The sequence below is a fragment of the Heptranchias perlo genome, chromosome 29 (assembly GCF_035084215.1).
Source record: "Heptranchias perlo isolate sHepPer1 chromosome 29, sHepPer1.hap1, whole genome shotgun sequence".
NCBI classification, from domain to species: Eukaryota; Metazoa; Chordata; class Chondrichthyes; order Hexanchiformes; family Hexanchidae; genus Heptranchias; species Heptranchias perlo.
This window is the reverse complement of record NC_090353.1, coordinates 32,990,313-33,012,165: the sequence shown is the minus strand read 5'-3', so window position 1 is coordinate 33,012,165 and position 21,853 is coordinate 32,990,313. Positions and strand designations below refer to the sequence as shown.

Below are 21,853 nucleotides of genomic sequence, written 5' to 3'. Positions count from 1 at the left end.
TTTGGGTTTAATGGTGCATTATATTCCTTTGTGGTTTGGTTCCAGTGCAGCTGGAGGCAGTGTGCGTGTGAGCTAGCTTCTTATACGTGATGTGGGTTTACAATGTTTATGCTTTGAACACTCGCGTCAAATGAAATTCTAAAGGAAAAGATAATTTCAGTAATCAGAAATGACACTCCCATATGGGAGGGTCTTTCCCTAACTTTTTGCCCAGGGTCACAATCTTAAGCTTGCTGGAGGGTCACTTGGGAGTGTTCCAAAACATTTGTGTTACGGGATGATGAGATGAAGGTTTGTGTCCTTGTCTCATAACATAGTGAGCTCCTGATTTGATATTGGGGAGTTGCTGAGTGTATTTTCTCTTGTCAGGGGACATTGGACAGCCTTGTCTCCTTAGTGTTTTCTTGCATTATGTCACTGAAGAGCAAGAGGAGAGGAAACAGTGTTAAATCCTAGCTCTTACAACACCCCCGGCCACGTGAGCTGCTGATTAAGCCCTAGAGATACAGTGAGCAGCTCAGCACCAAATGTAAACGGGCACATGTAGCCCTCAGGTAGTATTATGTGTACCACTGTTGTACAGTATAATGAACTGTAACCATTGTGGAAATTGATGAAAAAGGTTTTCTGTGCACGCAGGATGTACAGTGAATAACCAGCTAGAAAGAATTTTCTTAGTCATCTGAATCGTGGCTTTTATCAATGCAAATTTGTCAACTTCTCAGGGGGAAAGAGGCTATATAACGTGCCCACTGAGCAGTGCGTTCGCAATAAATCAGCGACACAAGATTTGACTGTATGTGACACAAGGAGTTGCTCCTTTTTAAAAAAATATATAATGGCACAATGTGACTCATCTAACTTTTTGTCAAGGGCCACAATCCCAACCAATATCTTTCTCAGATACGTTTGATGGGGGATGTGTGTCTGGACCTATGATTCTCCAGCGAGCTGCTGCTTTTAAATCCTGCCTCCTAATACCATTTCTGCTTTTCTCTTTTGCTGGAGAATTTTTTTTTTTAAGAAGAGGGGACAGCACCGAATCCCAGCTTGGTCATCATCCTACTGCCAGATAGGTGGTCATTTTGGCAGAGAGGTAAATAGAACAGGATTGCTTTTGAGAGTCCAGGTGAAGGAGAGGTGGGTCACAAATAGCCCTGAGCAATGTGAGCACCGTAATAATGGTGTTTTGGAATCTGATGGATGGAATTGATCCCTGTTGTTGCCTGGTGTTCTCTTACTGTGGGCTGAGCAAATAGCAGCTGCAGGTCTATTTGGAGGTGGGGAGGGGAGAGATTCTGTATTTTCAGTGGGGCATTAGATCAAAAGCTGATGTATCGCATGACAAGACTCTTAATAAGTGACTTCAGTCCCACACACAGTTCTCACCCATTATTAAGCTCTTTACATTGTAACATTGTCCTTTGACATGCAAGCATTTTGTGCATTTCCAATGAATATATATATTTGGAACAAATATATATCCCTTTAAGGCACAAAAACCCAACAGGAAAAGTGGTCTGACCGTGGCTAACAAGAGAAATTAAAGATAGTATTAAATCAAAAAAAGAGGCATATAAGTTGCCAGAAAAAGCAATAAGTCTGAGGATTGGAGTATTTTAGAATTCAGCAAAGGAGGACCAAGAAATTGATAAAGAAAGGGAAAATAGAATATGAGAGTAAACTAGTGAGAAACATAAAAATGGACTGTAAAAGCCTCTATAGGTATGTAAAAAGGAAAAGACTGGCGAAGGCAAATGTGGGTCCTTTACAGACAGAGACAGGAGAATTTATAATGGGGAATAAGGAAATGGCAGAGAAATTAAACAAATGCTTTGTGTCTGTCTTCACGGAAGAAGGCATAAAAAACCTCTCAGAAATACTAGAGAAACAAGGGTCTGGTGAGAATGAGGAACTGAAAGAAATTAGTATTAGTAAAAAAAAATATTACTAGAGAAATTAATGGGACTAAAAGTCGATAAATCCCAAGGACCTGATGATCTACATCCCAGGGCTATGAAAGAGGTGGCTATAGAGATAGTGGATGCATTGGTTGTCATCTTCCAAAATTCTATAGATTCTGGAATGGTTCCTGCAGATTGGAGGGTAGCAAATGTAATCCCATTATTTAAGAAAGGAGGAAGAGAGAAAACAGGGAACTACAGACCTGTTAGCCTTACATCAGAAGGAGGGAAAATGCTAGAATCTATTATAAAGGATGTGATAACAATGACTTAGAAAATAAAAATAGGATTTGGCAGAATCAACATGGATTTATGAAAGGGAAATCATGTTTGACAAACCTATTGGAGTTCTTTGAGGATGTAACTAGTAGAATAGATAAGGGGGAACCAGTGGATGTGGTGTATTTGGATTTTCAGAAGGCTTTCGATAAGGTCCCACACAGGAGGTTGGTGAACAAAGTTAGAGCACATGGAATTGGGGGTAATATACTGGCATGGATTGAGAATTGGTTAACAGACAGAAAACAACAGAGTAGGAATAAACGGGTCTTTTTCAGGTTGGCAGACTGTGACTAGTGGGGTACCGCAGGGATCGGTGCTTGGGCCCCAGTCTATTCACAATCTATATCAATAATTTGGATGAGGGGACCAAATGTAATATTTCCAAGTTTGCTGATGGCACAAAACTAGGTGAGAATGTGAGTTGTGAGGAGGATGCAAGGCGATATAGATAGGCTAAGTGAGTGGGCAAGAATATGGCAGATGGAATATAATGTGGAAAAATGTGAAGTTATCCACTTTGGTAGGAAAAACAGAAATGCAGAGTATTTCTTAAATGGTGAGAGATTGGGAAATGTTGATGTTCAAAGGGACCTGGGTATCCTTGTACATGAGTCACTGAAAGCTAACATGCAGGTGCAGCAAGCAATTAGGAAGGCAAATGGTATGTTGGTCTTTATTTCAAGAGGATTTGAGTACAGGAGTAAAGATGTCTTACTGCAATTATATAGGGCTTTGGTGAGACTGCACCTGGAGTATTCCATACAATTTTGGTCTCCTTACCTAAGAAAAGATATACTTGCCATAGAGGGAGTGCAACGAAGGTTCACCAGACTGATTCCTGGGATGGTGGGATTGTCGTATGGGAAGAGATTGAGTAGACTAGGCCTGTATTCTCTGGAAGAATGAGAGGTGATGTCATTGAAACATACAAAATTCTTACAGGGCTCGACAGGGTAGATGCAGGGAGGATGTTTCCCCTGGCTGGGGAATCTAGAACCAGGGGTCACAGTCTCAGAATAAGGGGTAGGCCATTTAGGACTGAGATGAGGAGAAATTCCTTCACTCAGAGGGTGGTGAATCTTTGGAATTCTCTACCCCAGAGGGCTGTGGCTGCTCATTGAGTATATTTAAAACAGAGATCGATAGATTTCTAGATATTAAAGGCATCAAGCGATTATGGGGATTGTGCTGGAAAATGGCGTTGAGGTAGAAGATCAGCCATGATCTTGTTGAATGGCAGAGCAGGCTCGAGGGGCTACTCCTGCTCCTATTTCTTATGTTCTTATGTAAGTGTGTGGTTGGGTGACCACACTAGCAAGAAAGCAGTTGGGAGATGAGATCTAGTATCTGGGAATAATTATAATAAAGATAGGGAATGTTTTAAAAATATGATAAAATATATGCAAACAAAAAACCTGAGGGGTAGCTGTTACAAGGGGTCTAAAAGAGTGATGATCACATACTAGAAGGTTACATTCGTAACTTCAGAGACTTGAACCAGAATTTAAACAAAGTACATTACTAGGGAATTAGATAAGGTTTGGTACAAAGAATGCTTTTATATTGCTGCCATTGTGGTGCTCAAGTGGAGACCTGCGACTTCCCATTTTTACTGTACCGCTGGTCCTTTTGGAGGGCCTATGTTGTACTGCACATCACACCTAAACACTCAGGCCCCCCAGAACAAGCCCTGGGCAACACTGGAAGCACGGTATTCGCCTGGTTTACAATAATACATCAATGGGAGTACTGCGCACCTGCCATTAACCGCACACCATCAATACACAAGTGCCTAAAGGCACACTATGGGAAATACGCCATGCATATGGAGCCCTGGAAAGCTGCTTTTCAATCAACACATTTACCATCTCCGATGGTTGGGCTGGAACTTTATTGAGCTTTTTGTAGAACAAAATCTTAAATAAAAGATAATCTGCTGGGGTTTTGGTGCACGTGCAAAATGATGGAAAGGCTTCTACCAGAAATATATTTTGGAAATTGATTGAATAAAACTGGATCACATCTTTTTTTGTGTTTTTATTACTTCAGATGTGGAGTAAGCCATTTGAGGCAGGAAAAAAAGAGTTCTGAAAGGTGTGTGCAAAATTCAAGTTGGATACCACGTATTTTTCACAAAGTTTTTTGCCCTTTTTTTCATAGTAGCGTCTTTTGTTTCCCTTTCCTTTTTTGAAAGTGTTGATTTATGCTGAGTTACAGTTCCATGGGTACTAGCATCCCCCCAAACACCACTCTGAAGGAGCCATTCTTCATGTGTGAGCCCAGACCAATGTCAGCAGGTTATTCAACAACAGACAGCATCACAAACCTGATCTCTGACATGCACGCTTTCCAGTAGGAGTCTGCTGCTGAAACCCTCATCCATGTCTTTGTTACCTCCAGACTCGACTATTCTAATGCTGTCCAGACCGGCCTCCCATCTTCCACCCTCCATAAACTTGAGCTCATACAAAACTCTGCCACCTGCATCCTAACTCGCACCAAGTCCCGTTCACCTATCACCCCAGTGCTCGCTGACCTACATTGGCTCCTGATTCGGGAATTTTAAAATTCTCATCCTTGTTTTCAAATTTCTTTATAGCCTCGCCCCTCCCTATCTCTGTAACTTCCTCCAGCCCTACAACCCTCGAAGATCTCTGCGCTCCTCCAATTCTTGCCTCTTCAACATCCCCGATTTTAATCGCTCCACCATCGGTGGCCGTGCCTTCAGCTGCCTAGGCTCTGGAATTCCCTCCCTAAACCTCTCTACCTCTCTCCCTTCTCCTTTAAGACGCTCCTTAAAACCTACCTCTTTAACCAAGCTTTTGGACTCCTGTTCTAATATCTCCTTATGTGGCTCGGTGTCATATTTTGTTTGATAATCGCTCCTGTGAAGCGCCTTGGGACATTTTACTACTTTAAAGGCACTATAATGCAAATTGTTGTTGTTGAGTCACTGGCTAGCACTCGGGAGGAGGAACCCTGGCTAAATTCCTCTCCCCTACCCCCAGCCCATTGCTTTGAGACCAATTGAAATACAATGGTATAATACAATCCTACTAGCTCTGAGATCTGGTTTTTAAATCTAGCCCACACTGATGGGTTGAAAGGATATTCTCCCTACTGATTATAAGTGAAATGAGGACCCAATTTCCATGGACTCACACAGTGCAAAATTATCTAGAATTTAGCATAAATTGACCAACCACTGGAATAGCCAGTGTGGGAATGAACAATTCTGTCAGTGGTGTAAATTTATTGATGCAGTAGGGAGTGAACTTCTGAGGAACATTGTGGCAATATGGAAAGAACTTTACTCTGCATGGACCATGGTATACTTGACCTGGGAGATCCTGACACTAGATGGCACTAGATACTCCATTTCCTGGAACCTTCCTTAATGAGCACAAAAATTAATCAGTTTTAAAAAATAAATAATCTATGTTTAAAGACTTGCAAATATGTATTCGTCAGAAGAGTGAAACTAAAGACTGCATCACCGAATCTGACAAATCCCATGAGGCACTGAACATGTTACCGAGCACATGGCTTTCCCATCTCAATCTGGGGAAGCCCCTCAAAGTACAACATTCAAAAACACTCATCGGCTTAAACTCAGCCACAGGTTGACTAATAAACAGCCGGAGAGCTCAGCAGGGTAAACATGCACTGCAGGCTTGTTGGCTAGAAAATGAGCAACAAACTTCCCAATTTGCAGCAATCCAGGAGCTGTCAGCCCTGTAATTCAATCTTTAGGTAGATGTAAAAGATCCTATTTGAAGTGGAACAGGAGCGTTCTCCCGGTGTCTTGACCAATGTTAATCCCTCAACCAACACCGAAAAAACATATTAACCGGCCATTATCTTATTGCTGTTTGTGGGACCTTGCTGAGCGCAAATTGGCTGCTGCATTTGCTACATAACATTGACTGTACTTCAAAAGTATTCATTGGCTGTGAAACACTTTGGGACGTCCAGAGGACATGAAAGGCACTATAGAAATACAAGTTTATTCTTTCTCCACAATAAAGACGTATCTTTCTCTCTTTGTTGACCTACATTGGTTCCTGGTCCCCCAAGGACTCAAATTTAAAATTCTCAGCCTCATGTTTAAATCCCTTTACGGCCTTGCTCCTCTCCATGTCGATAACCTCCTCCAGTCCTGCCCCCACCCCTTCCTCTGACTCTGGCCTCTTGTGCATCCCTCGTCACTTCTCCCCAACACAGGGGGCTATGCCTTCAGTCGTCTCGGTCCACACTCTGGAATTAACCTCCCTAAAACCCTCTGCTACTCCACCTCCCTCTCCTCCTTTAGGGTTCAACTCTTCGACCAAGCTTTTGATTATCCCTCCTAATATCTTTCTTTGGCTCAGCATCCATTTTTAAAAAAAGAAATGCGCCTGTATGAAGCTCCGTAGGACATTTTTCCACATTAAACGTGCTTTATTAATGTAAATTGTTGTTGGTAGTTCTGTGTTAGTGCGATACCTCAGTCATCCAGCAGAGGGAATCAATATGTATTTTAAAATTCATTCTCTGGGCACTGATTCTCCTTTTTATGCCTTTTAAAGGGGCGCTGTTGCGTTTGCAGTATTGCAATGATGTATCAGTGTGCTGATGGCTCATCAGTTAAATGGACCGCATGGTGTTTAACTAATCCTCACAACGAGAAGGTTCCAGTTTTAATCCACAACCTATACTGAGTTCAGTGATCTCAGACAGGGAAGCAGTAGTATTACAATTGCTCTCAGCATCCCCACAAACTGGAACCGCCTCCCTAAACCCCTCTGCCCCTCCACTTCTCTCTCCTTTAAAAACCTTCCCGAAACCCATCTTTTCGACTAAGCTTTCGGCCACTTCTCCTAATCTCTTTCCTCATGGCTCAGCACCTATTTCTCTCCTCTGTGCAAAGAACCTTGGGATGTTTTCAGAGCTAAAGATGCTAAGTGCAAACTCTTGATGCTGTTGAACCACTGGGGAAATTCCCAACACCTTTTGTTTTATGTATAATCCCAGATCACGATCCAGGACCTACAGTGCAGGGCATCATTTGAAAAGAGTAAGAGAGGAGATGAGGAAAATCAAGAATTAGATGATATGCAGCTTGAGTTTCAAAAGCTTGCAGATCGTAGGTGGAAGGGAAGGCTTAGAGGAGCCCATTAGAAGATTTATCATCTGACATCAAAATTATAAGGAGTCCCTCAGTGAAATGTCAGCAATCATACTTTGAGTTTATTGTACTTTCTCTGCTCAATCTGACAGGTTACTACACTGAAGAGATACTGCCCTCACTGTAATCATCTCATAGACTGACTTATACAACAAAAAGTGTTCCTAATAAGGCTGATTTGACTAAGTGTTTTCTTTTTGTTAAAATCTTCAACTTTCCTTTAAAGATGTAGCTAGAGAGTCACAACTCAAAGTTACTACTTTCCCCATTTAAAAAAATATTGTCCCGGATCTGCTGATCTCAGCTAGGGTTGATGGTAGGGGCACTACAATTGGTCTCAGATTACCTGGGCTTGGGTCGGAAGAAAAGTGAGCCAGGGACCCTGCTGCTGACTGCTGTCCAGTCAGCCACACCAGGAAGTGCTCGTATGTGGACACTGGCCGAGGGCAGGATCACTTGTCTGAGATGCCTCCTGCTGTAGTCAAATAGCGTATTGACACGCAATGCACTCACGCATAGGGAAAGCACTAAGTACCAGAGACTAACTGATGTCCATGAAACCACATCCCAATATGAGTCAGCCGTGGCTCAATGGTAGCATGAAGGTTGAAGATTCTAAGCCTCACATAAAGGGGCTTGGGGTAGTTAAAAGAATATATTTGCAAGAAGACAGTGACCCTTTAAATAGAATCTCTCCTGTACAGTATTATGCAGATCATTAGACATTACTGTAAGGTATTACTATTTAGGGACATACTTTCCTTATTACTAACACAATGAGGTACTGATTAGTACACTCATAGAGTAATGCTATGCCTCAGCAATGATCTGTGCCTCCTTGTCTTGCCAGAGCCTGAGTCATTTTCATACTTTTTTAAAAAAAAACGGACCCAGCTTTAAACTCAGTTTAAATGCCTGTTTTGACACACGACAGCTCACCAACCGATTGGACGGAAAGCGCGGGGATGCCCCCGTATCTCTGGACTGATTGGTTAACGAGAATTCCCAGCAGGCAAAATACGCGGGAAAGGCGCCAGAGGACAAGAAACATACAAGAACCGGACTTTCCATCTCTTTTTATTTAAAAGAAAAATCAATGTATATTATTATGCCCGGGAGCGCGGGTTGCGATTCGCCCAAGCGGATGATCGTCTCTGTGATTAAATCCACGCCGTTCAAATCCAAGCGCGGGGCCGAGGAGTTAAGTTTGGGGGATTTTTCAGTGGTTTTTCCCTACAAATGGGCGGAAAACTCCAACAATATGAGCCTGAGCCCGACTCCCAGCGCCGGATCAACAGGGTCAACTTCACCCGGGCAAAGTCCTGACATCCCCGCGTATAAGGTAAAGGAGGCGGCGTTCTTTGTTGGTGTCCCTGTAGCGGACCCAGCGACTTTAGAAGGAGATGCGGTGCACAGGTTGTCAAATGGGATTTTAATACCTAATGCAGGGAATAATAATGGCAATAAAACCCATTGCACTTGGTTTGTCACTACTGCAACTGTACTTAAATATAATTTATAATTGTAACATGTAAGTCAGTCAAAAGGTGCAGTGTTTTTCGAACTTCTAATTGCAGATCTATATTTGGTTTGGGGCCAGCAAGTTTTGCTGGAAATCCCTTGCTGTTCATCCCCCCCCCCTCTCTCCAAGGGCAGCGTGATTTTCAGTTGTTAAAAATAACTTAACAGATGTAATTGAGCTCTCTCAACCGAACAGGTCAATTTCCAGATGTATCAAAGTCCCTTTTTCGTTTTAAATGAAACGCATTTTTCAATTCAATTTGCGAATTGTTCACTTGCAAAGTTTCCCTCACTTTCTTTCTTTTTTTTAAAAAAACGATCGTGGCCTTGATTATTATGTTGTTAGAAATGCAAGGGGTTTTTAATGAATGGTTGAGATTCTTCCCTCCTTGAATGACCTGAAATTGCCACAGTCCGCGCGGAACCCGCCAAAATGTTGCAGGCGCCAACGTTCTATCGCCATGGCGACGGGACACCGGGCGGCCCCGCCCACCCTCCCCACGTGCCGTGTGATTGGCTTACTGCCGGGGCGCGCCCATTCATCCCGACTGTCAAACAGGAGGAAATCCCGGGGCTTTTCTGCACAAAAAAAAAATCCTCATCCTTTTTGTGTTTTATTTCCTCGTCGTTATTTAAATTTGCTCCAAGGTGACCGTCACCGTGATAGCCGCATCTTTATTGATTGGGAACCTAGGAAAGTACAGGCTCTGCAGTCGCCCAAAAAAAAACTAATTCCTCTCAATCACCCCCGTTACCTGAACTAACTTCCCAAATCTCCCTTAAATTTCCCCCGCATTATTTGCCTCCACTGCAGTCAAAGGGTTTTTTAAAAAAAACTTGCATTCTCAAGCTTCGCAGCCAGTGAAGTCCTTTTGAAGTGCAGTGTAGGCAATTTAAAAAAAATCATTCTTGGGATGTGGGCATCGCTGGCAAGGCTGGCATTTATTGCCCGTCTCCAGTTGACCTTGAGAAGGTGGTGGTGGGCTTTCTTCTTGAACCGCTGAATGGTTTGATACAACTCTGTTGCTTGCTAGGCTACTTCAGAGGGCAGTTAATAGTCACATAGAGGCCAGACCGGGTAAGGACGGCAGGTTTCCTTCCCTAGAGGGCATTAGTAAACCAGTTGGGTTTTTAATGACAATACGACAGCTTCATGGTCACTTTTACTGATACCGGATTTCCAGATTTTTTAAATTGCAATAGTGGGATTTGAACTAACGTGCTCTGGATTACTAGTCCAGTAACACAACCACTGCACTACTGTACCCGTCCATGTGGTAGACAATTTGTGCACAGCAAAATCTCGTAAACAAAAAATAAAATGAATGACCAGTTTTGACTTGGTTGGGGGGGTGAATGTTGGTCAGGCCAGGGGGGCAGACTGGCTCCCCCAAGAGAGTGTGAGATTCTCATGGAAAATGGCGGGGGGGGGGGGGTGGGGGTGCTAATAATACAGCGCTATGGAAACGTTCATGGGGGGCACTTGGGGAAATCTCCTGATTTCCCATTTGGCCAGTCTGCCCCTGGCCAGGACACTGGGATGACTTCCCTGCCCTTCACAAAAGTGCCATCTTTTAAATTCACCTGAATAGGCTCTGCTTAACATCTCAGCACCTCTGACAAGGCAGCACTCCCTCAAACTGCACTGAAATGTCAGCCTTGATTGAACTTGAAACAAGAACCTTCTAGCTCGTGTGAGAGTGCCTCCACTGAGCCAAGCTGCCAGAAAGAATATCACATGGACTGCCCATGCTGCTGTATGGTGGAAACAGCCCTCCCAGTACCTCGCGCAAGTGGCCGTTCTTTCTAGGCCTAAATACTGAAGACTGGGAGGCTTCTGTGCTCTGAAGAGTTTCAGAGCTAAGCCTGATCTGGTCCTGACCTGACGTCCATCCCTGGCAGAGGTCGTTGAACAGTGAGCAGGAGCAGGGACCCTGGCCGATTTTTTTTTTATTATTATACTATTTTTGCTTCGTTCAATAGCGCTGATGCCAACTGCAGCATCCCAACTGTTTCCACACCCCCCGACCCCCGATTAGATTGAGAGATCGGCTAACTCGGCGCAGGCCAGGGGTCTAACTCGGGAATGTGGGTGTTCACAAATGACATCCTCGGGTTCTGTGTTGCAGGATGGGATTCGACGTGGCCGCCCAAGAGCAGAAATAGTCCGAGATTTGATCACTGAGGGCACTGTGTCCACCAGCCGGATCCGCTGTCACATCTGCAATCGAGTATTCCCGCGGGAAAAATCACTACAAGCTCACAGAAGGACGCACACTGGTAAGTGGAAGAGGGGACAGCACAGGCAGCTCGTCGCTCCTGCCCATATAGAATCGTACAGCACAGAAGGAGGCCACTCCGTTTAAAAAATATTCACCATCGTTACCTTCACCGCTCTTGCTCCATCTTCTCACCCACCCATCGAGCTCAAGACTCCTCACGTTATCTCCGACTCGTTCTTTCCCAGGGTCCCCATCGTGGAACCCCCCTAACACCTTCAGTCTTGCCTTCCTTCTGCAATCTAAAAATACTTTCGTTTACGTAGCGCCTCATCCTGTAGCTGAAAATGTATCCAAGTGCTTCACGTGAATTACTTTTTGGAGGTTTGTGTTTGTTATGTGGGTGAATCTAGGGGCAAGTTTGGTGTTACTCGACACTGCTTCTCCCCTTGCAATCGTCACCTTGGTGGTATCTGCACTTTTGGACCTTGATCTTTCAATTTACAAAAGAATGAAATAAAAACAGAAAATGCTGAAAAACACTCCGCAGGTCAGGCAGCATCCGTGGAGAGATATAAACGGAGTTTACGTTTCAGGTCGATGACCTCTCACCAGAACTGCTGACGATGTGTCCTGATGGATGGTCACCCTGAAACATTAACTCTGTTTCTCTCTCCGCAGGTGCTGCCTGACCAGTGTTTACCAACATTTTCTGTTTTTTGTTTCAGATTTCCAGCATCGGCAGTACTTTGCTTTTGTTTAAAATAAAAATGGTGTTGGGAATTTCTCCCCGTGGATCAGTTGATAAATGCAGCATGTGGCTGTGTCATACGCACCCAGGAGGTTGCAGGTTTAGTTCCTGGTCTGTGCTGAGCTAACTGATCTTAATTGGGGATCTCCAATTAGGCCTTAGTGACCTCTGCTCCTGACTGCTGTCCGGTGACTCTTCTGGAAAGTCTGTGATGTGGCCGTCGCTCCTACTCTTTTCAACTTTGGTGTCCGAATCCATCAACTTCACCCGGGTTTTTCAATAATGAAGCATTGTGGGGGGGCGGGGGGGGGGATGATTTTTGCTGCCTTCGCCTGGCGTTGACGGGGCAGCAACGGCCTCGTAATTCGGGGTTCGGTCGCCTCACTGTCCCGTTAACGACAGCGATGTGGGCGGCTCCATTTTGAAAGGGGCCTGCCGCCGGGTATCCAAAGCGACCGGCTGTTTCAGACGATTGCGGGGGGAGGGGGGGGCCCTTTTAATATGGAAATTGGGATCCTGTGACGTAAATAAGAACCCGATTGCCATTTTTGTGGGGGCAACTGGTCAGTCTGCATAGTCCTACTGGTTCCACGGGCGATGGAACTGAAGAAGCCGCCAAAGAGCAAATTATTGGCTCTTTAAGATGCGGTTTAAAAAAATGTCTTCGCTTTTTTGCCGATTTCGATCGGTTGTCTGCATTCTCTGAAAACCGAGTCTTGGGATCTCCCTGAAAGAATAACCTACTGGGAATACTGTGGTGTGTTTTAAATTCCACGGACGTGTGTGACCTTATCTCTATAAGCTGAAGAGATTGGTGGTTTTTAAGTTAATGGGGGGGAAAAAAGTATTTTATTTTCTTTCCTTCTTCTTCCTCCTCCCCCTCCTCTCTCTCTTTGACCGCATCCAGGTGAGAGACCGTACGTGTGCGACTACCCGAGCTGCGGGAGGGCGTTCGTGCAGAGTGGACAGCTCAAGACGCACCAGCGCCTGCACACAGGCGAGAAGCCGTTCATCTGCTCCGAGCCAGGTGAGCGAGCCAGCAAGAGGGGGATGCGAGAGCTCCCAGTCCGAGGGTAACGTGGGGGTCCGCAGCTGACCGATTCAGAAGATACATAAGAAATCGGAGCAGGAGTAGGCCATAGGGCCCCTCGAGCCTGCTCCGCCATTCAATAAGATCATAGCTGATCTTCGACCTCGACTCTTTTCCGCCTGATCCCCATATCCCTTAGAGTCCAAAAAGGCAATGCAGCACTCCCTCAGTACTGCACAGTAGTGACAGCCTAGCTTATGAGGTGAAGACTCTGGAGTGGGACTTGAACCCACAACCTTCGTGACTGAGTGACAAGGGTGCTACCAACTGAGCCACAGCTGACACAGTTTATGTACAGCCATTCGGCCCATTGTGCCTGTCCCGGCTTTTGAAAGAGCTAACATAATAACAGGAGTAGGCCATTCAGCCCCTCGAGCCTGCTCTGCCATTCAGTGAGATCGCGGCTGATCTGTATCTCAATTCCACTTACCAGCTTTTGCTCCATATTCCTTGATTCCTTTACCTAACAAAAATCTATCGATCTCTTCCCCCAAAAGGCTTGAAAGCTCCAATTGTCCCCCGCATCCACAGCCTTTTTGGGGGAGAGAATTCTGGATTTTTACTATCCTTTGTATGGAAAAAGTTTCCTGATTTCCCTCCCTCCCAGCTCTAATTTTAAGATTATGCCCCCTCGTTCTTGATTCCCCCACCAGAGGAAATAGTTTCTCCATATATACCCTACCGAATCTTTTTAACATTTTAAACACCTCGATCAGATCACCCCTCGATCTTCTATACTCAAGGGAATACAAGCCAAATTTATGCTACCTGTCCTCATAATTTAACCCTCTAAGCCCCAGTATAATTCTATCCCGTTAGCCCCACTCTCCTGCTCTTTCCCCAAAGCCCTTCAAAATTTTCCTTTTCAAGTATATATCCAATTTCAAAGGTTGCACGTATATACACGTGTGTGCATTAATATCTTGACCATGCGTGTACTTGACGACACATAAAAACACAGCAATAATATCATCAGATGGATGCGCTCACTGCAGATTCGACTCCAGCTCTTGTGTTCACACACAAAGTTAATTGGAGTAGACTGAAGGTGAAGGAAGGAACGGTAAGAATTGTGGGTCAGAGGTCAGCAGCGGAGGGTCTTGCCACCTCAGGCTTGCGATCCTTTGCGAAGTACTGGGTTAAAGTAGAGCAGCCTGGCTCCCAGTGTGAAGAAGCAGAGGAATGCAGCGAGTTCCAGCTCTGCTGCAGTTCAGGAAAAGGGTCCCTGAACTGGAAACCCTCTTTTCACCTGTACAGTCCTGGCACACAATCAGTCAGTCTCGGCATCATTTGCTGAGCATGTGCAGCACTGGTACACTTCCTGAGCCTTTGTCACCCAGCTCCTGTTGTGATCAAACCTGTACAGTCTCCTGGACTGCAGCGGTTCAAGAAGAAGGCCCACCTCCACCTTCTCAAAGGGCAACTAGGGATGGGCAATAAATTAAGATCTGGAACGCACTATCTGAAAGGGTGGTGGAATCAGATTCCATAAGAACTTTCAAAAGGCAATTGGACATGTTCTTGAAGAGGGCTAATTTGCAGGGTTAAGGGGAAAAAGCTGGTGTGTGGGACTAAATTGGACAGCTCTTTCAAAGAGCTGGCACAGGTACGATGGGCCGAATGGCCTCCTTCTGTGCTGTGAGAGTCTATGGATTCTAAATGCCGGCCTTGCTAGTGAGGCCCACGTCCCAAGAATGAATTTTTTAAAATTTAGATTTCACTGTGAGGGGAGACTGCACGGGATTTAGTTTATTTTTAAATCCACTTCGTCCCGTTCATAAATAACTAGATTCCACTACGGATTATTTACGGAATACACCCAAAAGAAGTGCCTGAGAGGTGATCATTTGAGATAGTTAAGGAAATGGAGAATGCAAATCTGGAATATTACTTTAAATTGAGTTAGGAAATGGGACATATATTCATACTAATAAACGGACATTTTAGGACTGCTATCAGGGAAGTCTTCTTGGCACAAAGAGTCTTCAAAACGTGGAATAAATTTCCAGGTGGAGCAGTGGAATCATTTAAGAAACAATTGGATGCAGCAATGTGGGGACTTTCCGATCTCTCTGAATGGATGACTTAGAATGGGCTGAACGGCCTTCGTCCTCCCTAAGCATCTTGGTCCCGTTTAAAAGGCCTCGGAAGTGCTGCACATGTTGCCTCTGTTTGGAAGCGCATCGCCTAATGTTGCTTGTTTGACTCTGGAGACCCTCCCTTGAAGAGTCTTGCAGGACTTGTAAAATCAGAGTCACGGTGACTTTCTTTTTCAATCAGCCTGGCGTTCCGAGAATTTTTTTTTAAGTTGGGGTACGGAATGTGGGGGAAGCAGAATCCACAATCGCTTTTAAAAGGGAAGAAGATAAATATTTGAAAAGGGAAGAGTTTTAAATGGGTTGGGGAAAGGTTAGAGGAATAGGACTCAGTGAATGGCTGTTTTAGAGAGAGGGCACAGGCACGATGGGCCAAATGGCCTCCTTCTGTGCTGTAAAAATTCTACAAGCAGGAACCTTCTTCACTTTGGTTGTGGAGTGACTGAGTGTGGACTTGTATAGTCACTAGGTGGACAGCAGCACGAATCCCCAAGCACGGATTACAGGCACAAACTTTCCCCAGACTTGTAGCTACAGCACTGGGCTGGTTTTGGGGGGTGCAGTGTTAGGGCTGCAGCACAGTGCCACCAGGTGTCCAATGCAATCTTCTCCCAATTCCGAACCCAGCTGTCAGGTTTCTGCTTACCCAGTATGGAGTGCAACACTCTCTCCCTATAGGGCATGTCACTTTTCCCTAAACCCAGAGAGTTTAGGATGGGTTTTGCAGAGCCAAGACTTGGGGGAACTCCAATTGCGTGCCGGGATGTTACTGGAGTTTAACCATGTAAAACCCTCACTGCTTACCAGAGCAGGTCAAAGAAAGACTTGCATTTTATATCACACTTTTCACAACCTCAAGACATCCCAAAGCACCTTACAGTCAATGGAGCATTTTTGAAGTGTAGTCAGTGTTGTGATGTAGGAAACGCAGCAGCCAATTTGCATGTAGCAAGGACCCACAAACAGCAATGTGATAATGACCAGATAATATATTTCATTGATGTTGATTGAAGGATATTGGCCAGGACACCAGGGAGAACTTCCCTGCTCTTCAGAAAAGTGCCACAAAATCTTCTACATCCACCTGAGAGGGCAGACCGGGCCTCGGTTTAATGTCTCATCCAAAAGACGGCACCTCTGACAATGCAGCACTCCCTCCGTATTGCACTGGAGTGTCAGCCTGGATCATGTGTTTAAGTCTCTGGAGTGGGGCATGAACCCATAACCCTCTGACTCCGAGAGTGCTACCTTTTTTTTCATAAAATATACTTTATTCATAAAATTTGCAGCAAAACATACAATACAGTTATCATACCACATTCCAAATGTACACAATACAGATTATACAATTTGCAGGTTACATCAAGTACAGTTCAATGAACACATTGTACATAATTACAGTTCATGACACTCTGGGGTGTCTCATTGCATTATACTCAATACAGATTACTGATTACAGATTCATTTCAGGTACATTACAGATTCATTTCAGGTACATTACATCAATTTGAATTTTACATTTTGCCTGGGGGGGTTTTTCCCTGATTGCAGCCCCTCGGTATACAATGGCGGGAAGGCTCCAAATGGTTGCCTTTCCCCACAGAGCCTTTGCGGCGGCCGCACCCGGCATCGGTGTGTCCCTGAGCACGTAGTCCTGGACCTTGAAATGTGCCAGTCTGCAACACTCGGTCGAGGACAGCTCCGTGCACTGGAAGACCAGCAGGTTTCGGGCAGACCAAAGGGCGTCTTTCACCGAGTTGACGGTCTTCCAGCAGCAGTTGATATCTGTCTCGGTGTGCGTCCCCGGGAACAGCCCGTAGAGCACAGAGTCGTGTGTTACGGAGCTGCTCGGGACCCTCGGAGCTACGGCTGACGCCTCGGTTAGCCTGCCTGGTGTTTGTCCAGCAAGGTCCATCCTGCCTGTTAGTGTTTTGCCCTGCAAGGTCATCTGAACCTGAATGGGAAGATTCCTAGACCCAGTGACAGGTTTACCCTCCAGGTCCCCTTAGTGATCGTGGCTGCTCAATCAGTGGAGTACTGCAGGTCTGCCCGGCCTGGGCCTGGGTATGCGATTACCAAGTCTGCGATTGAGAGTTGACTTTGAGTGGCAGTCTTCATCAAAACTCAGCATCTAACCCATTGACTCAACCCAGGGTTCAACTGCATTCAAATCATTCCATGGCCTCGCCCCTCCCTCCCTCTCTCTGTAACCTCCCACCCTACAACCCTCAGATCTCTGCAACTATAGCCTCTTGCCCATCCCCCACTTCCGTTGGCAGCCGTGCATTCAGCCGTCTAGACCCTAAGCTCTGAAATTCCCTCCCGAGGCTCTCTGCCTCTCTCTACTTTTTAAGACTCTCTTTAATGCCCACTTCTTTGACCAAGCTTTTGGCCGCCTGTCCTGATATCTCCTCGTGTGGCTCGGTGTCAAATTTTGTTTGACAAACGCTCCTGTGAAGCGCCTCGGGAAGTTTTACTACGTCAAAGGCGCTATATAAATGCAAGTCATTGCTGTAAGGTTCTCTGTTGAAGTGTAACTGGACTTGTTGCCTGCCCTGTGGGAGGAGGTGACAAAATGCTCCCAGTTTTAGTCAAACTTTGTGCCTTTTCACTCCAGTGAGGCAAAGTTTGAACAAACAATGCAGCCCGTGCTGGGCCTATGAGATTTAGTGTTGAGTGTTGATCTGTGTGGAGATTAATTACTGCGAAAGTATCTCTGTTAAGCAAAGTGACCTGGAAATGTTTGTTTTTTAAAAAAAAAAATTCTCTCCAGGTTGTGCCAGCAAATTTACCCACGCCAATCGGCACTGCTCGAGACACCCGTACGCCAGACTGAGGCGGCAGGAGGGCGCGACCAATCAGGACAAGGTCACGACGGCCGAAGAGGACAAGGCGGTGGCGGAGTGGCTCGCGAGGTGAGCGACTGAGCTCCTGTGCCGTCTCGTATTTGTCGCGGTGTATTTTTTTTTCCCCCTCTCCTCTCTCGGCACCAACTCCTGCTGCCCGACAGTTCCAAAGGGGGAAGCACCCACTCCCCCCCCCCCCCCCCCCACCCCCCCCCCCCCCCCCCCCACCTCACCTCAGAACCCAGTGGCCACTTTTTCATGTGTGTGCCTAGGTCGCGACGGGATATTCAACCGTGGGTGGTTGGCGGTATGGCAATCGGGCCTTGTGGCCGGAGCTGTTATTCTTTCCAGCCAGACTCGCTGGATAGGGATCAGGCCTGGGACTCTTAGCTCCCTCCGTCCTACTGGGTGTTGAGGCCAATGGAATCATCCCTACACCATGGCCAAGACCAGCAAAGTCCTTCCAGACAAGGGATTGAGCCCAGGCGATTCCTGACCTGTACAGGCCCCACTTGCTGGAATCCACTCCCTAAATTACATAGAATTAGATAGAATTTACAGCACAGAAACAGGCCATTCGGCCCGACAGGTTTATGCCGGTGTTTACGTTCCATACGAGCCTCCTCTCACCTTACTTCATCTAACCCTACATCCATATCCTTCTATTCCTTTCTCCCTCATGTGTTTATCCAGCTTCCTCTTGAATGCATCTATGCCATTCACCTCAACTACTCCCTGTGGCAGCGAGTTCCACGTTCTCACCACCCTCTGGGTAAAGAAGTTTCTCCTGGATTCCCGATTGGATTTATTGATCTCTCCAGTACTTCCCCTCCTTTTTAAAGACCTGCCTAAGAACCCACCTCTTTGACCGAGCTGTCGATCCTATCGCTCCTCCCTTGGATCGGAATCTGTTTCTCCTCACGCCTCCCGTGATGTTTTTTCTGCGTTAAAGGTGCAATTATAAATGCAAGTTTTAGTGGGAGTGCAGCTCAGAACCGGACTGAGAAGGGAAAGTACCAACTGAGCTGCCTGATGGGGGAAGGACCACAGAATTACAGGCTGAACCATTAGGAGCCAGAGGGGGGTGGGGTTGTTGCGGATATTAAAACAGCCGGATACAAATAAACATTGGACCGCTCGCGCTTGTTTACCCATCTGAAGTTCTTTTCTTTTCGACCGTGTAACTCGCGCAGGTACTGGCAGAGCCGAGAACAGCGGCCGACCCCAGCCAAGGAAGAGACGTGCGTCCAGAAACCTGACCAGGAGCAGAAGATCCCGATGGGCCGCCTCCATCGCCAGGAGGAGGAGGAGGAGGAGGAGGGGGGGGAACAACGCTGCTCCCGGAGGCACCTGCAGGAACAGAAGGAGCGGTGGTACGGGGCGCTGGCACTGATCCAGCTGGCAAACCTTTCGTCGGAGGCTCAGCCTTACTGAGAACCACCTTCTCCCTCGTCCCTCTTTCTTACACCCAAAGGGATTCCCTTGAACAGAGGGGAGGGAGGGGGGGGACTGGAAAAAAATGACAGAGGAGTTTGGCGCGCGCTGTTTTATACGGTCCCCTGGACATCCCTCTGGTTGACCTCTCCGGTTGACCCCACTGATCTGGCTGGCCGACGAGCCCCTCGGAATCCGTAGCTTCCTGAGGAAGGTCCTAGGTTTTTGTCCCAGATGTTTCTTTTCTTGTCCTTGTTATTTTGTACGGCAGCAGTGAGGATTCTAATTAGGCACTTGTGAAAACTGCCTCTCACTCTGGTTGCTCACTCACTGTGCTTTTAACTGGGGCCCCCAGTTGCTTCTAAATATTAATCCGCACTGTAAAGTTGGCGACTATATTGACATCCGGCTATTCAGCAAGAAAGGTCTTCACGCTCCTGATGTGACGGTTTAATTGGAGTTACCTTGCGTTGGTGCAGCGCGGGCATTGGCAGAGAGTTTCACCTCTGATCCGCTGACTGTCTAATGTGACGATCATCGTCTTTTACCTGCGGGAAAGTGATCAGCGTGCTCTTCCTGCTGCTTTTAAACGGGGGTTGTGGGGAGGGGGTGGGGGGGGGAAAGGGGAGAGATCTCTCTTTATCGTTCTCCCCTCTCTGCACAGTGCACCTGACATTGGGAACTCGCTGTGGGGGCAGATGAGGGATTCAGATCTGTGTCCTGCCACTCTGTGCTGCACTGTGCCAGTTTTGTTTTAAAACCATTTAATGTTATTAGTGTACTCGAATAGCACTTCAAAAAGTGAACTGATTTATTAATATCTGTCAGTGGTGGTTTTACAATTTCTTGTGGGCTGTTTTTTAAAAAATATATAAATTCTTCAAGATGTAAAACTTCATAACAACCCCCCCCCCAACCCCTCTGATCTCAATTCCATATTTGTAGTGGTGACCCCCCACCCCACTTTATTTTTGATAGTGAATAGGAAATTTAACCAAAAAAAAAAGATTGGGAATGTTTCTGATCCATTATTAACCATCGAGCGGTCACAGTGCAAAAATTCCAACCACAAAAAACCTTTGAGCGTCGAGAGTTTAAGGTTTTTAAATAATGCAGATTTGTTTCTCTAATATAAATGGAGTGGGAAGAATTTCTGCTGCAGGAACCAGCACCTTTTAGTTTAGTTTTGCTCTTGTGTTTTTTGTGACCTGCTGTCGTGTTTTGAATGTCGAAGTCTCGCTGCTCCCGGACAAGCCTCTCTTTGCACTTAACCCTTTTTTTTTTTAGGCACAGGAACGTGCAGATTGTTGGACTACCGCTAAAAACAACGGGCCGTGCATGTGTCACAGGCCCCGTGAGGTGTCCCACAGGCCTCCCTCCGCTGGGGGTTGCGGGAGGGGAGTCAGCCGAACGTCGGCAAAAACCAATCGGCGCGGCGAGCCGGTGGACTTGAGCGCAGGGTGGAACCGCGGTTAGACCTCAATGAGCGTCTGGAACGCGGTGATGGACTCTGCTGCAGCTCAAAGGTTTATTGGGGACCCCCTCCCTCCTTGTTCAGGTCTGGTCCTGTAACGCTGGCTGTTCCATGAACAATGCAACATTAAAAAATACCCCCACAGGAGGCTTTTGGCCAGCGTCTAAGTACTGGGCAATTGGAAAGAACTTGCATTTATATAGCACCTTTCACGACCTCAAAGTGCTTTGCAGCCAATGAAGTACCTTTGAAGTGTAGTCACTTGTTGTAATGTAGGGAAACCTCAAGCAGCAATGAGATAATGACCAGCTAATCTGTTCTCGTAATATTGGTTGAGGGATTAAATATTGGCCAGGACACCGGGGGAGAACTCCACAGCTCTTTTTCAAAATAGTGCCGTGGGATCTTTTACGTCCACCTGAGAGGGCAGACAGGGCCTCGGTTTTAACGTCGCGTCCGAAAGACGGCACCTCCGATAGAGCAGCACCCCCTCAGTACTGCACTGGGAGTGTCAGCCTGGATTATGTGCTCGAGTCTGTGGAGTGGGACTCGAACCCACGACCTTCCGACTCATGAAGTGAGAGCGCGACCCACTGAGGCAAGACTGACTCCTTAAGGTGTTCGTGCGACGCTGTTTGCTCCACAATTTCAGCTTAAGATGAACTGGTTAATGCCAGAATTAAAGTAGCGGACAGAGCAGTCAATGGGAACGTGCCAAGCATTCACCGAACGTCATTACATTTCTGTCCCGTTCCCATGTTCAGAAACAATAACCTGACAATACATTGCCACCTGCTGGTGCGCATTGAGACTGCAGCACTTAACAGCTCCCACATTAATTACCATTCTGTCTTGTGTCAATCACTTGCTTTTTCCATCTTCATTCAACTAACCGCTGGTTTCACATTAACGCTCTGTACTCGCTTGTGAGGCCAAGAATAATATAATGTTCAACCTTTGTTGCTTGCGCAGTGCGCTAGTGTTTAGAGATGGCACGCCTTCTGTGTTA

At 46.1% G+C, this 21,853-nt stretch overlaps 1 protein-coding gene across 1 annotated transcript; it reads left to right on the top strand.

Moving 5' to 3' along the window:
* Nucleotides 1-8,457: 8,457 nt before the first annotated feature.
* On the top strand, nt 8,458-19,370 carry LOC137299793 (zinc finger protein 367-like). The gene is made up of 5 exons (XM_067968730.1): nt 8,458-8,755; nt 11,064-11,214; nt 12,812-12,931; nt 17,864-18,005; nt 19,130-19,370. The coding sequence occupies exons 1-5, from the start codon at nt 8,510-8,512 to the stop codon at nt 19,368-19,370; spliced, it is 900 nt and encodes a 299-aa protein (XP_067824831.1). The 5' UTR covers nt 8,458-8,509.
* Nucleotides 19,371-21,853: the final 2,483 nt, after the last annotated feature.

Coding starts and splice junctions, on each gene's coding strand:
- LOC137299793 (XM_067968730.1), top strand. CDS start 8,510: ATGTATATTATTATGCCCGGGAGCGCGGGTTGCGATTCGCCCAAGCGG. Junction 8,756..11,063: donor CTGACATCCCCGCGTATAAG/GTAAAGGAGGCG, acceptor TCTGTGTTGCAG/GATGGGATTCGACGTGGCCG. Junction 12,932..17,863: donor GTTCATCTGCTCCGAGCCAG/GTGAGCGAGCCA, acceptor AATTCTCTCCAG/GTTGTGCCAGCAAATTTACC.